This window comes from Lampetra fluviatilis, chromosome 3 (assembly GCF_964198595.1).
Source record: "Lampetra fluviatilis chromosome 3, kcLamFluv1.1, whole genome shotgun sequence".
In the NCBI taxonomy this organism is placed as follows: domain Eukaryota; kingdom Metazoa; phylum Chordata; class Hyperoartia; order Petromyzontiformes; family Petromyzontidae; genus Lampetra; species Lampetra fluviatilis.
In genome coordinates, this window is record NC_136277.1 from 20,277,304 (window position 1) to 20,291,112 (window position 13,809).

Below are 13,809 nucleotides of genomic sequence, written 5' to 3' on the forward strand. Positions count from 1 at the left end.
TAGCTCAACGAAGTGGCTTATCATGTGTAAATGTATAGCAGTCAAATACTCTAAACGTGTGTTTCTAAACGGGGGGGGGGGGGGAACTGGAGGGACCGGGGAAAAATCCACGTGACCAAAATGAGAACATGCAAACCGCATGGGTCATTCTTCACCACTCCAAGGCAGTGTTCCATTCCATGAATTGTTTAAACGTGATGTTGAATGTTACGCCTATTGTAGTGAACATTCAGTGAATAAACTGGTATTCCCCCCCCGCCGCCCTCAAATGGATGTGGAAATAGGTGTTTGCATTTAGAAGTGAGAACAACAGTATGAGGGTGTGTGCGATTGTTGCAACTTCACTGCACTTCCTGTCACTCTGTGCAGTGCCAACTTCATCCCTAACATTCTTCCTGATTATCATTGCTGTTAATACATTGGGAAAGTGGAGCTGTGCTTATTTCCGCCGTGTGCTTGTATCAGAAGTTACCCATCACCTTCCTCCAAGCCAGCGTAATATAGGATGTGTTTTTAAATATGAGAAATATGATAATAGGGTTTCCCCCTTTTTTCTGGCAACAAAACTGAAACCTTTTTATGAGGATTCATGTCTGCATTAACCACAATACCTGCAGTCAAATGCAAACAAAAAACACGATGATAATATATGCATTGTCCTTGAAACTGATTGGTCCACACCAAGGGACGGCTTTCTTGTGTTTTTTGTTTGCATTTGACTGCAGGCATTGTGGTTAATGCAGACATGAATCCTCATAAAAAGGTTTCAGTTTTGTTGCCAGAAAAAAGGGGAAACACCCTATTATTATATTTTGGAACTGGCAAAGGAGGTCCAATGATGAGAAATATGCTTACACAGGGTGTGCTTAGATCCAGCATCTATTGTACATTTTCTTCATTAAAACAGTATATTAACCAGGTGATAAATCAAGATATCAGGATGAGTCTCATTTGTAAGCGTGGGCGACGATCGTTCGTCCCAATTGAGTAATTTGTGGGGAATTTTGAATCCGGAAAATTTGGAGCGTGACATCGGCACACAATGGCCGAGTCTTGTGAATGGCATCAGGGGGACTTTTACCTCCACTGTGAAGCAGATGGCCGCGCGTGTCGTCGCCGTTATTACAACCGCTGTTAAAACTAAACTATTTTTTTTTATTTTACCAGGTAAGGCCCACTGAGCTATACAGATTAATTTTTAGAAGCGACCTGGCCACAAATGATAGCTCAGCTAAGTGGCTTATTGCGTCGACAATTTATAGCAGCCAAATACTCGAAACGCATGTTTTCTAAATGTGGAGGGAAATCTAGAGGACTCGGATTAAAATCCACGCCACCACGGAGAGAAACACGCAAGCTCCAAATATACGGGCATCAGGGTTGGGATCAAACCCACGACCTCCTGTACACCAGTCGAGGTAGTTAACATCTCGGCCATCATGTGGCGCCCATTAATCAGGACGGCCGTTGGAATGCCACCGTGAAACCTCTGCAACAAGTGGCGAATGCGCCACCGTTTGGCCAGTGCGGAAAGCTGACAACAGGGGAAACCCTGCCAGGGAGCGCAAGGAGGCTCAGAGAAAGGCGTTGCGCCGTGTTCCTCCTCTTCCTCCTCCTCGCTTTAATCATCGGCTATGACTGGAAGAGCTCAAAGGTTCCGTCCAAATATTTCGTTATAAACGAATATCAGATATATACCAGAACTAAGGTGGCTGTTTTACATTTAAACGTGGTTTTACCAGAAAAGTTCCACTAAAGTTCACATTACTTGGATGACTCTTGGCATTTAGCACCATGTAGGTATTTGGGTGCCATGGTGTGGGTATTTTAACTACCTCGACTGGTAAACAGGAGGTGGTGGGTTCAATCCAGACCCTTACACCTGCTGTATATTTGGAATTTGCATTTTTTCCCAGTGGTCGTGTGGATTTTTCTCTGGGTCCTCCAGTTTTTCCCTCCACATTTAGAAACGTGCGTTGATAGTATTTGACTGCTGTACATTTCCACGTGATAAGTCACTTCGTTAAGCTACCATTTGTGGCCAGGTCGCTTCTGAAAAATATCTATATAGCTAAGTGGGCCGAACCTGGTATAAAAAAAGAATAGTTTTAAGAGCATTTTTATCAAGACTTGTGGTTTTGTTAAGTTTAACCTTCTATAGACGATAACGCCAGCAATCATTATCGCTCAATGAAGCAGAGGCATTGGTGCTCATTCCCTGTATTCAGACCTGGGACACAGTGGTGAAATTTCTTCATTTTTTATGGCAGGGGTGAGTCTATCCATAGGACAACCATTGTTGACTTTCCAAAAAAAGGTTACACATTTTATCGACCCCAGAGAGGTGATGAGCTGAATCTACGCCCATGCCCCCCCCCCCACAACAAGGGTATGAACTCACAACCTTTTGATTTTTAAGTCGCTGGCCCTAGTGTTGAGGTCACTTGGCCAGACAAATGTACCGACTCAGAGTAATACCAACAGCGAATTGAAAGAGTCACAGAGCAACAAGAAAAGTTGTTGATTTTAACAGTTTTTTTTAATGAAGAAAAAAGTACAATGCTCATAAAGCATTTACAATATTAGCATGGGTAGCCAGACACAACCCAGAAATATTTTACAAAATGAAAAGCAAATACTTTATCCTTCCCCCCCCCGCCCCCCAATTGTATGGAGCACAAATAACCGCATTTCTTAAAACACAATTTTCAAATAACATCTCCTGCAGCGATACAACTGTGTTACTCTTACCAATGGCACCAGACAGTATATTGTATACCTGTATGAACATATTGCATGAAAAAGTGTTCCATAGCAAAAACAAAACTAACAAAAAACCATTATTATTATTTTAGAATGTTACCAAAAGACATTGCACTTTTGAAATATTTTTTTTAAACATCCGAGTACAATTCCTCCTCTAATAAAATTGTTACAGCAATTATGTATCTATAATAATTCATACGGTATTAACTTTTTATTATTATTCATTATTATTTTTACAATAAAGAGCATGCAACAGAAACACACAAAATCCAAAACGTAATAACGGATTAGAAGCGTACATTTTTTTTTTGGATATAAAAATATCATAGACAATTTGTTGCTTAGCATGACGATTTACTTTATACAATTGGAAAGATCATCTTTTTTTTTCGTCGTTGTTCTTAAATAAATTGAATAAGGTATCAAAAGGCAAAACATGAGCGATGATTGCTACGTTTGTTGGATGTGTGATGCTGTTGGTAGCCCCCGGGGAACGATGCAGGGCATCAGATGTGAGGTCGCGTTTAGTCTGATAAACAGAAGGAAACAAACAATGCAGGGCAGGTTGTTGTTGTTGACTCGATGCATGCTGTTCGGAGTATTTTTAGGAGACAATCTTAATTGTAAAGCTACAATGGCGCAGACAGCAACATCGACCAGATTGCACGATTAGATGTTTCGTGTGGTAATGGTTCGGGTATGAAACGGTAACCCTTCCTCTCAAAAGGTTAAAACAATCTTGAGAATAATCATCTTTTGAGACGGTTATTTCACGTAAGCATCATCATCAGTAAGCCATTTTCAATCCACTGCTGGATGAATACCCACGAGCCACCGCCAACTGTGAAGATCACACGATCGAATTTTCTACCAATCACCTTCACTCAAAACTGATGTAAAAAAATAGCTCCGTCTCGTCAGCAGACGTCCTCTCGGACGCATTCTACTCCTTTGTCTGCCAAGCCATTGCTATTCAAAAGGCAGAAATTTACACGTTTATGCGAGAGGCTCATAAAAATACACTGACGTGCCTTCGCGTGTAAAGTTAACCATCATATGGGCTTCCAAAAAGATGTTTTTCTACAAAAATATGATGCAGTACGCAGATCCGAACAATCTTACACCGAACAAAATAGGAGCATGTTGATTTGTTACTGTGGTTGATGATCAACGGCAGGTAAAGATTTAATAAAGAATAACTTGGCCCTTTAAGGACAAATAGAGGGCACTGCGTGCCCTGGGGATGAGTATGGGAAGGAACCATTGTGGCCAAGGGGTTCCCGACAGTTAGGGCCGCGTCATTCCCCTCACCATCTCATAACGGCACAAGCGCAGAACCCGAGCCCACAGCGGCGATTCAACGGTCGTCTTAACCACAACGTCGCATCCTCCGTCATTATCATCGTGATACGCGCATCGCTCCGGCGATGAATTTTTTGCAGTTATAAACGCGCGGCGAAAATGCAATCGGTAACAATTAGCGCGGAACGTGGAAGTTCGTTTCAGAGTGTGCGCATGCGTGATCCAGAGCTCAGTGCACACATATATTATAAGGGTGATGAAAGTGATAACCAAAGTTTTGGTGGCACAGCGCACACAAAGGTGAAGATGACACTGGCGTTTTACCAACATTTGTGCTTCGCTGAAGAATACCCTGCGTTATCGGACACGTCGGGTACGATAACCCCACTGTTGACTCCCGAGAAAACCCGACCAGAGGCAAGCACACGACCATTCCCACACTCAAAAGAACCGCCCGCCCCCCCCCACCCCCTAATATTAAACGGCGCTGGTGAACACTCGGTAACCAGGTCTCGGCAAAAAGCCCTGACAGACTCTATTACTCACGTGTTGGGAGCCTTTCCCTTCCACGGCCATGCGGCTCCTGACTGCCCCATCACAACGCGTCGCCCACAATTCATCTTGCCCGGGAGCCGCCCAAGCAGGGTCACACGCCACATCGCACATCCAACAAACTGCACAGGGACAGCAGCGAGGCACACGTCAGTTGTCAGGAACAAGGGCGTGCAAAACCAGGCAAAAGCTGGGTACGAGTGGTCGACCAATCTACTGCATCGCATAACAGTTTTGATTGACTACGTTGTCGTAATAATTACAGCCTACCCACCGGCACCCACCGCATTTTTAAACTATGGAACATCGATTTATTTACTTTATTAGCAGGTAAGGTCCACTGAGCTATATAGCTATTTTTTCAGAAGTGACCTGGCCACAAATAACATCTCAACAGAGTAGCTTATCACGTGGAAATTTACAGCAGCCAAATACTCTAGATGAAGACCCGGAGAAAAATCCACACGACCACGGAGAGAGAGAGACATCACAAACTCGAAATATACAGCAGCAGGCGTCAGGGTCGGGATTGAACCCACGACCTCCTGCACACCGGACGAGAAACGTAACATCTCGCCACTAATGTGCCCCTGAAGGCGATAAATCAGCAAAAGACAATGAATTGTCAAAGCTGCTGGGACAAGTGCTGTTAGCGAGCACCTGTAAGGGCCAGTTAAGCTACAAGAGGGTTGGGGGGGGGGGAAGCATCCACGCTTGACCACATTTTTCTCCCCACTGCAGATGTTTACACACTGCATGGGGTACTCGTTTAATGCTGAGTCGACCTTGGGAAAACCCGCCAGCGGATCAGATATTCGCCACCGATTTTGGCCGTGAGCGGGAATCGAACTTAAGATTTCAGAGTTCGTAGTGCGGTGCACGAATCGTTGAGCCACCGCTCCCCCGCAAAAAACAAAGCCACACACACAGGGGCATACAAAGCCACACACACACACAGGTGATGAACAAAAGACATTACTGCCCCCACGATAAGCAGCTGCACACATGCAAGAATATGTTAAGAGGTTCTAAATATAAAAGTGACGGGAGAAAAATCACACCAAGTCTACTTTTGTCATTCGGCAGAGTGGGGTACAGTGGAGTCAATCTGGAGCACTTCACGTATTCTGTGTTCACAGGCGTGGCGTTTTTTAAAAATCCTTTATATTAAGTTCACTTGCTTGCTTGCGCGCTTACGACCGTGCAAATCTTTCGGTCGTTTTTGAACCCACTTCCCGTGATCCAATCGAGCTGACATTTTGCACACAGACTCGTTGTGCGTGATAATGTATTTTCGTGAAAAATGTTTTCCAAAATTTTACACTTTATAGGAATTTTTTTTTTTATATTTAATTACCAATTGCTTAATGGTGGCAGACAATAATCTGACCCATAGGTGGCAGCCATCTCAAGTCAGAGGACGAGAGGACTCTAGCCGCCACGCATATAAAGGATTTATAGTGAAAAACTTTGTTTTTACGGGTTAATTTTTTTTTCACCGTGTGAATGCCAAACAGTACCGGGCAGATCCTGCGCAGGCAGCATGAAGGACAAATGTGCTCACTGTGGGTCATGGCAGAGGACAATGGGGAGCTGCGCAGTTACAGCCGCGTCTAGCTTGCACTGTTGGCTGCTGTTGCAATAAAATGCACATTTGTTGCACATAGTTCAGCTGGATATTTTTTAAACAATTAAAAATTGCAACTTGGAGTGAAGGCTGGTTGTTGTTGTTTTTTTTGTTCCCGGGTATTATTGCTGCTGAAAGCAGTGGCTGTTGGCACATTGGACTCTGAACCCAGCAGCCTGAGTTTGATGCCCAGCCAGCTGTTATCTGAACCGGTTCCTGGGCACCCCTTGTATCAACCAGTATTGTCCAGAGTGTGATGAAGTATAGTCACACAACCCCCCCCCCCCCCCCATAGGCCAAGCGGCGAGGGGGAGGCCTCTCCATCCAAAGACCTGTACATTATCAGCTCCTCGACAAGTGATGCACATCTGGTTTGATGCAGGTCGAACGTTGCATGGATTTCCATTGGTGCCAATCGCAGCCCAAAAATTGGGAGAGAAAAAAAACCATTCACAAGTAACTATTTTCACAGAGGCGCTCTGACAATGAGCGAGATCGATTGCGTTTTTGCAAGCACCTCGAGTAAAGCAGTGCGAATATTGGCGTCATCGGAGCCAGCCGTTGGGTGAGTAAATTGCTTACACGTGGGCAATGGCAAAGCATGCCAAAACTTCACAGAATTAGCGAGAAAGTTTTGATTTCTTGCATGACATCATGCAATTTTCCAAATGGCTGGAGCTTTATTTAGATTGAAAAAGTTCAAAAGCTATGTAAACCGCCCCGACCACTCATCTAACAAAATTACCAAAATTGGTTAAGGGACGGGCCACAGTAGATCTTGTGGAAACAGTGAAAACGGTGACGGGAGGTTGTGAGAGAGGAAGAGAAAGTGTCGGCAACGAATACACGACGGGATGTGAAAACTAAATAATCGTGATTATCTTAATATTTTATTATCATTAATAACTTCAGCCTCTTTGTAAAGTGACTGCCGCATTAAAGGTCTCTCCAGGCTGCGTTGGTCATCGGAGTCGATTGACCCATGCTTCACCACGCTGGTCAGTGCCGGTTGGTGAAGGAGGCCCCCCCCCACCCCCAGAACCGGTTCAGATATATTGCTCATCGGCAACGCTGGCAGCGGCTGAGACAATTGGATCATAGTGCGGTGCACTAAACGCCGTGCCACTGCTCCACCCCAACAAGGGGATTACAAGTCGAGAAATGATGACAGCAACAAACTTGGATTCGCCACGGTGTTGGCAGAAGCCGCACAGCGGTAATCTTCTTCTACTGCATGGCGAGCATGTGTCAATTATACATACAGGTTTAAGTTTGTGAGCCATGTGACAGCTTCGTGAGTAGCGTGACCAATACTGTCCGATCTGCCAGAGAGTGGGCGTTGTTCGCTGTAAGGGCCATTGTTTGGTTAGGGTGACCACGGTCAACGCACTGTGGGCCATCTTTAATTTCCCACTTGTGGAAGAGGTGCACACAGCGAGCGAGCATAACATGACGTCTCGATCCACTCCGTTATATTTTGCCCACTTGTGACATCTGCTTGCGGACAGCAAGAGTAGTGTAGTTTCAAAGGTCAAAGGGATGAGGAGGAGAAAGCACAGAATGACATGGCAAAGGAGGCACTCACCCTCATCCTAACAGAACTGCCTTCCCTTCCAGCCCTGTGGGGCCGTCTCTGCTGGGGGTGGCAACCAGCGAACCTGCAAATAAAATTTCAGAAATCCACCTCACCATCAGTCTTCTGGACAAACTTGCGGTGAACTGTTCCTGAAAGCTCTGCCCACTCACCCAGAACTGTTGCAGGCGAGGGCTGCTATTACAGTGCGCTAAATAAGCAAGCCGACCGCCACACACATCAGATGTTAAGTTCATTGGAATGGCATCATAGTAAAGTAAAGTTCAATATCTCTACGGCTGAATCGTAATTTTAATTCCATAGTGCTACATCTGAGTTATACATCAGTCTCGTTTTTTTCTCCCCCTTCAAGTCGTTTTAATGCAGTGCCAGTCTAAGCATTGAACGGCTGTTTAAAGGAAATGAAAGTCAACAATTATTAAGCGGGAACAGTTAAACATTCATGTGGTTAAAAATTAACAGATTTTTAATGTGTCCAGGAGGCCGAGTGGAGGCAAGGCATGATGAAACATGCACGAGCCTGCCAGGCTGGATCTCAACCATCATACACCCCCGTGGCTCTGCTAAGTGCTCAGCCCTGTGACTTGTAAGTGTCGCTTCGATTGCACGGCAACACAACGCGAGTGGCTCTCGTGTAAAAGAACGGCCTCATTAAAAATAGTTTTTTTACCTGTACTGACAAATAATTCACGTACGCCTATGGATGATGTGCCATTGTATTTTTTTTTTGTCTTGAATGTTTCTCTACAATACTCTGCACATTCATCAATGACACTGCCCTAGGAGAAAGAAGAAAAAAATGATGTCGTAGATGACATTTCTGGACAATGGCACTTCTTCACTGCAGAGCTGAAGAAGGGCCATTGACCGGAACGTCGCCTATGATATACGATTTCTTCTTCGAACAGTGTTATTGACCAATGTGTTGCGTTGTTTTGTGATTTGTTTTCGTGCACCACTCCCAATGCAGTATCACAAGCACATTTGTCCACAATAAAGGCATAGACATGCATACACCCTATGTGCATCGATCGCTTTTTTAAATGAGGTGAGACTGAATTGAGATACAATATTCCTTTCTCAAGGTGGGCCCTTCTAACTTTATTACAAAAGGAATCCATATTTTCAAAGTTTGGTTGTAATTTGGAATTTGAGATTTAGGCCATGGCACAGACACAGAAGGACACACGAATACTCGACGCACTGCATATATACTTCAACCTTCAGTTGATAGCGGTCCACACTAAGTGATCAATTTATATTCCTTAAGAACGAGATATTCACTGTATCCCTCCATATTAGTGGTGTCATAGGGGTGATTGTGCCAATGAATTATGTGGAGAGCATGGAATTCGAAGTGGGCAGTCACAATTAGTTTGTTGTTTGAATTGCATTTTGTGTTGAGTTTGTTGTCCTTCCCACGCACGCACCTCCGGTAAGTGTGGTTGGCTACGTACGGTGCAAAAGAAGTTCAACACACTGACATAGTTGCCTTTTAACTTTCCAGGAAAAATACCCCACGATTCTGTGCCTGGCTTTACGATGATAAAATGACCTCACTCATTGGAATGATCCACCTCATTTTTGATTGCGTTGGGAAGAGGTGAAGGTGCATCCCTACAATGCCTTGGAGCTTTAGAGGGTGTTTTTGGCCTACTCTTCCATGCTCACCAAACACCTTGGTAGATGTGGTGAAGGGCCATACTTTGCCCCACCGCACACAACCTGCCCATCGGCATGTGATTTACCCGTTTATACCGATGGGTGAATAGAGGCGGGAGGATTTTAACAAACCTACCGATTCTGGACATCCAACCGGTGACCTACGGATGCAAGTCCAGAGTGCTGACACCAATAGGGAGCATGTCCAGTGGTTGGGCTGAGTTATAATGTTGGCATCAAAAATTATATGAACAATTGTCGTTGTGAAGATGCACAGAGCCTCCACCGAGTGGCCATGTGGTGAAATGGTGGGCGAATGAGTGTGCCACATTGCATTGGACTTTGTCATAGTGCCCTACAGCCGACTTGTCAAGGCACGAAAAGGATTACCTCTACAGGGTTTAATAGGTAATTGCATCAGAAAATAAACCGACGATATGTGTAGTTAATCTACCAATGCTGTTGCCAATAATAACTCTAGCTCAGGTGTCCATGAATAGACTTTGACCTAATTAGTGACCAGACTATAAATTAAAGTTTGTTGTAGACTGGAATAACATCACCATTTATTTAGTTAAGAAAAAACAAACTATACCTCTTAAAATAAGCTGACAAATGTATTTGTTTTAGATCTAGAAGAAAATTACGTAAGCTTTTTCACCAGCATGAAAAACAAATTTATGTAACGATACAAGATACCATTTTGCATTTGACTACCTGTGTACCGATAGCAGATGGCCCTCTAGGATTGAGATACCTGTGTGCGTACCGATAGCAGATGGCCCTCTAGGATTGAGATATCTGTGTGTGTACCGATAGCAGATGGCCCTCTAGTATTGAGATATATGTGTGTGTACCGATAGCAGATGGTCCTCTAGTATTGAGATATCTGTGTGTGTACCGATAGTAGATGGCCCTCTAGGATTGAGATATCTGTGTGTGTACCGATAGCAGATGGCCCTCTAGGATTGAGATACCTGTGTGTGTACCGATAGCAGATGGCCCTCTAGGATTGAGATATCTGTGTGTGTACCGATAGCAGATGGCCCTCTAGTATTGAGATATCTGTGTGTGTACCGATAGCAGACGGCCCTCTAGGATTGAGATACCTGTGTGTGTACCGATAGCAGATGGCCCTCTAGGATTGAGATATCTGTGTGTGTACCGATAGCAGATGGCCCTCTAGTATTGAGATATCTGTGTGTGTACCGATAGCAGACGGCCCTCTAGGATTGAGATACCTGTGTGTGTACCGATAGCAGATGACCCTCTAGTATTGAGATATCTGTGTGTGTACCGATAGCAGATGGCCCTCTAGTATTGAGATATCTGTGTGTGTACCGATAGCAGATGGCCCTCTAGGATTGAGATACCTGTGTGTGTACCGATAGAGGAGATGGCCCTCTAGGATTGAGATATCTGTGTGTGTACCGATAGCAGATGGCCCTCTAGGATTGAGATACCTGTGTGTGTAGCGATAGCAGATGGCCCTCTAGGATTGAGATATCTGTGTGTGTACCGATAGCAGATGGCCCTCTAGGATTGAGATATCTGTGTGTGTACCGATAGCAGATGGCCCTCTAGTATTGAGATACCTGGGTGTGTAGCGATAGCAGATGGCCCTCTAGGATTGAGATACCTGTGTGTGTACCGATAGCAGATGGCCCTCTAGGATTGAGATACCTGTGTGTGTAGCGATAGCAGATGGCCCTCTAGGATTGAGATACCTGTGTGTGTAGCGATAGCAGATGGCCCTCTAGTATTGAGATACCTGTGTGTGTACCGATAGCAGATGGCCCTCTAGGATTGAGATACCTGTGTGTGTAGCGATAGCAGATGGCCCTCTAGGATTGAGATATATGTGTGTGTACCGATAGCAGATGGCCCTCTAGGATTGAGATATCTGTGTGTGTAGCGATAGCAGATGGCCCTCTAGGATTGAGATACCTGTGTGTGTACCGATAGCAGATGGCCCTCTAGTATTGAGATACCTGTGTGTGTAGCGATAGCAGATGGCCCTCTAGGATTGAGATACCTGTGTGTGTACCGATAGCAGATGGCCCTCTAGTATTGAGATACCTGTGTGTGTAGCGATAGCAGATGGCCTTCTAGGATTGAGATACCTGTGTGTGTACCGATAGCAGATGGCCCTCTAGGATTGAGATACCTGTGTGTGTAGCGATAGCAGATGGCCCTCTAGGATTGAGATACCTGTGTGTGTAGCGATAGCAGATGGCCCTCTAGGATTGAGATACCTGTGTGTGCAGCGTTGTGGCCGCGGTGGCGGCGGCCGGCGTGTAGGCGAAGGCGTGGTGGGGCAGGCCCGGGGCGAACTCTGCCGCGTACAGGGGGTAAGGCATCCACGCTTCCGGCCCCGCCGGTATGAGAGCCGCCCCAGACATGTCATCTGCAATGTGGTCCATGAAGATTAGATGCCCATTGTGGATGACTGGAAATTAACAATAAAGTGACGTAATATCAACATCCACAACGCTGAACATTAGCATACTCGACTAAGATACAGCATACAGGATATTCTATGTTGAATAAAGACGATCACCGCATCGCACGCTTTCAGATGCACTTCTGCGGCCGTCTGGAATGCTCTTCCTTATGATATTAGGAAGCCACTGGAGCTATGCACTTTAAAATAATTTAGATTGAAAACTAATTTCTTGAGAACCGCTTTTTTGTGTTTAGTTTATTGTCCTTCCCCTGTGCCTCCGATTAGCATGGTTGGCTACGTATGGTGCAAAATAATTTCAACACACATATCATCATCAGCAGCAGCAAGCAACCATGCTCTATATCCACTGCTGGATAAAGGCTTCTCCAATACAACTCCATTGGACTTGTGATGCAACAATCAATTGAGCTTCTGCACACGAGCCGATTTCATTGCCCTCTCGGGTGCGTTCCTTCCTTTGGCAGCCACTCTATCGGTAGCCTTCATCACTGCACATCGACCCTTCTAGAAACGTGTCCGTGCCAACTCGAGTCAAAGTCAATTTATTTTTGGTTAACACGCGGCGCCTTGCTGGTACAATTCAGCCACCCAAAGCGTCATCACATCGTCAGACATGTAAACATGAAAATGAACAATTCTAATAGATCACGACGTTTTGATAGCAACGCAAGCCATCGTCCTCAGGTGAAACAATACAGCAGGCGGACTGCTGTGGCAGGAGGAAATGTAGCGAGAGCGCTACTGCCACCTTGCCTCAGCAGTCCGTCTGCTGTGTTGTTTCCCCTGAGGACGATGGCTTGTGTTGCTATCGAAATGTCGTGATCTATTATTTTTCTACCCACGTGACTTTACCGAAAGACCCAAAGAGTATGGATTCCTGCAGTCACGAAAGCTTCAAATCAATAATGAACAATTCTATAAAGTAAAAAAATAGAGAAGTTAAATGTAAGTTGTGGGTGTGAGTTAGCTGATTAACTTTTCTTTCGAGTCAATATGATGCCTGTATATACTATATACTTTATTTAGGTGCGCACATATTAGTATACAGTACAGTATATACACATATATATCTCTTGGAGGTGTCATATGAGAGCCAACTGGTGAACACCACTTCGTGCGTAACAAATTATCATCACATTCGCCAAAAGCATTGCATTATTAGAACAGGACAATACAAAATGGACTGATGTGTTGGGCAACGGGCATTGTGTTGCTATGAGGAGCCGTTTGTACTGCAAGGAATTGCTAATGATGAATGTGTTGGAGGGGGGGGGGCGGTTTGTCCGTGTCGGTGGACCAATAATACAAATGCAATCGCTCAACTTTCTGCTCACCACCTCAAGGTCAGTCGGCAGTGGCTGTCTTTTTTTTTTAAGAAACTGGTCACCGCCATATAAATGTGGAATTTCCCTACTGGGTTCAATGCCACGAGACTTTGTGGAGAAAAAAACAACTCGCGTAAGCAACACTTTCCAACATTCTCCAAAGCGAATTAATTCTAGTGGCAGTGCAGATGACAGAAGAATGCCGATAAGGCTGCTATTTTAGCCAACCACTGCAGCCACCGCATTCTTCGCGAATCTCTGCCCTTGCCTGCCTGCCTCCTCTTCAGCCACGTTGCCTACTATCGGTGACACTTATTCGAGCGGTGATGGTGCCCACGACAAGGCAGCAGAGTGACAGGGGGATTGACGGCGAAACGTAATGAGGCTTTAACAAGATACTTGCACATCATTCACGGGTGATGTCCAGCTTCCACTGTGATGGACGTGACGTCCTTAGACTGATGAATTGAAACCATTATGCTTGCTTCGCAGGTGTGGCTGACTTTCGTGATAG

General features: G+C 45.0%; 1 protein-coding gene across 4 annotated transcripts in view; it reads right to left on the reverse strand.

Moving 5' to 3' along the window:
- Window positions 1-2,523: 2,523 nt before the first annotated feature.
- LOC144954176 (RNA-binding protein, mRNA-processing factor 2a-like) overlaps window positions 2,524-13,809 on the reverse strand; it is a 78,509-nt gene continuing 67,223 nt past the window's right edge. For 2 of the 4 annotated variants that reach the window (XR_013641084.1, XR_013641078.1), the window contains 4 exons: window positions 11,759-11,952; window positions 7,833-7,905; window positions 4,615-4,742; window positions 2,524-3,295 (listed from right to left, as the gene is read on the reverse strand). Coding sequence is in view for 1 of the 4 variants with exons in the window: in XM_078884742.1 (XP_078740868.1) it covers window positions 7,840-7,905; window positions 11,759-11,952 (260 nt within the window). In the remaining 3 variants the exon portion in view is untranslated. The remainder of the gene's footprint in view (window positions 3,296-4,614; window positions 4,743-7,832; window positions 7,906-11,758; window positions 11,953-13,809) is intronic. The other 2 variants (XR_013641083.1, XM_078884742.1) reach the window with 2 other exon arrangements.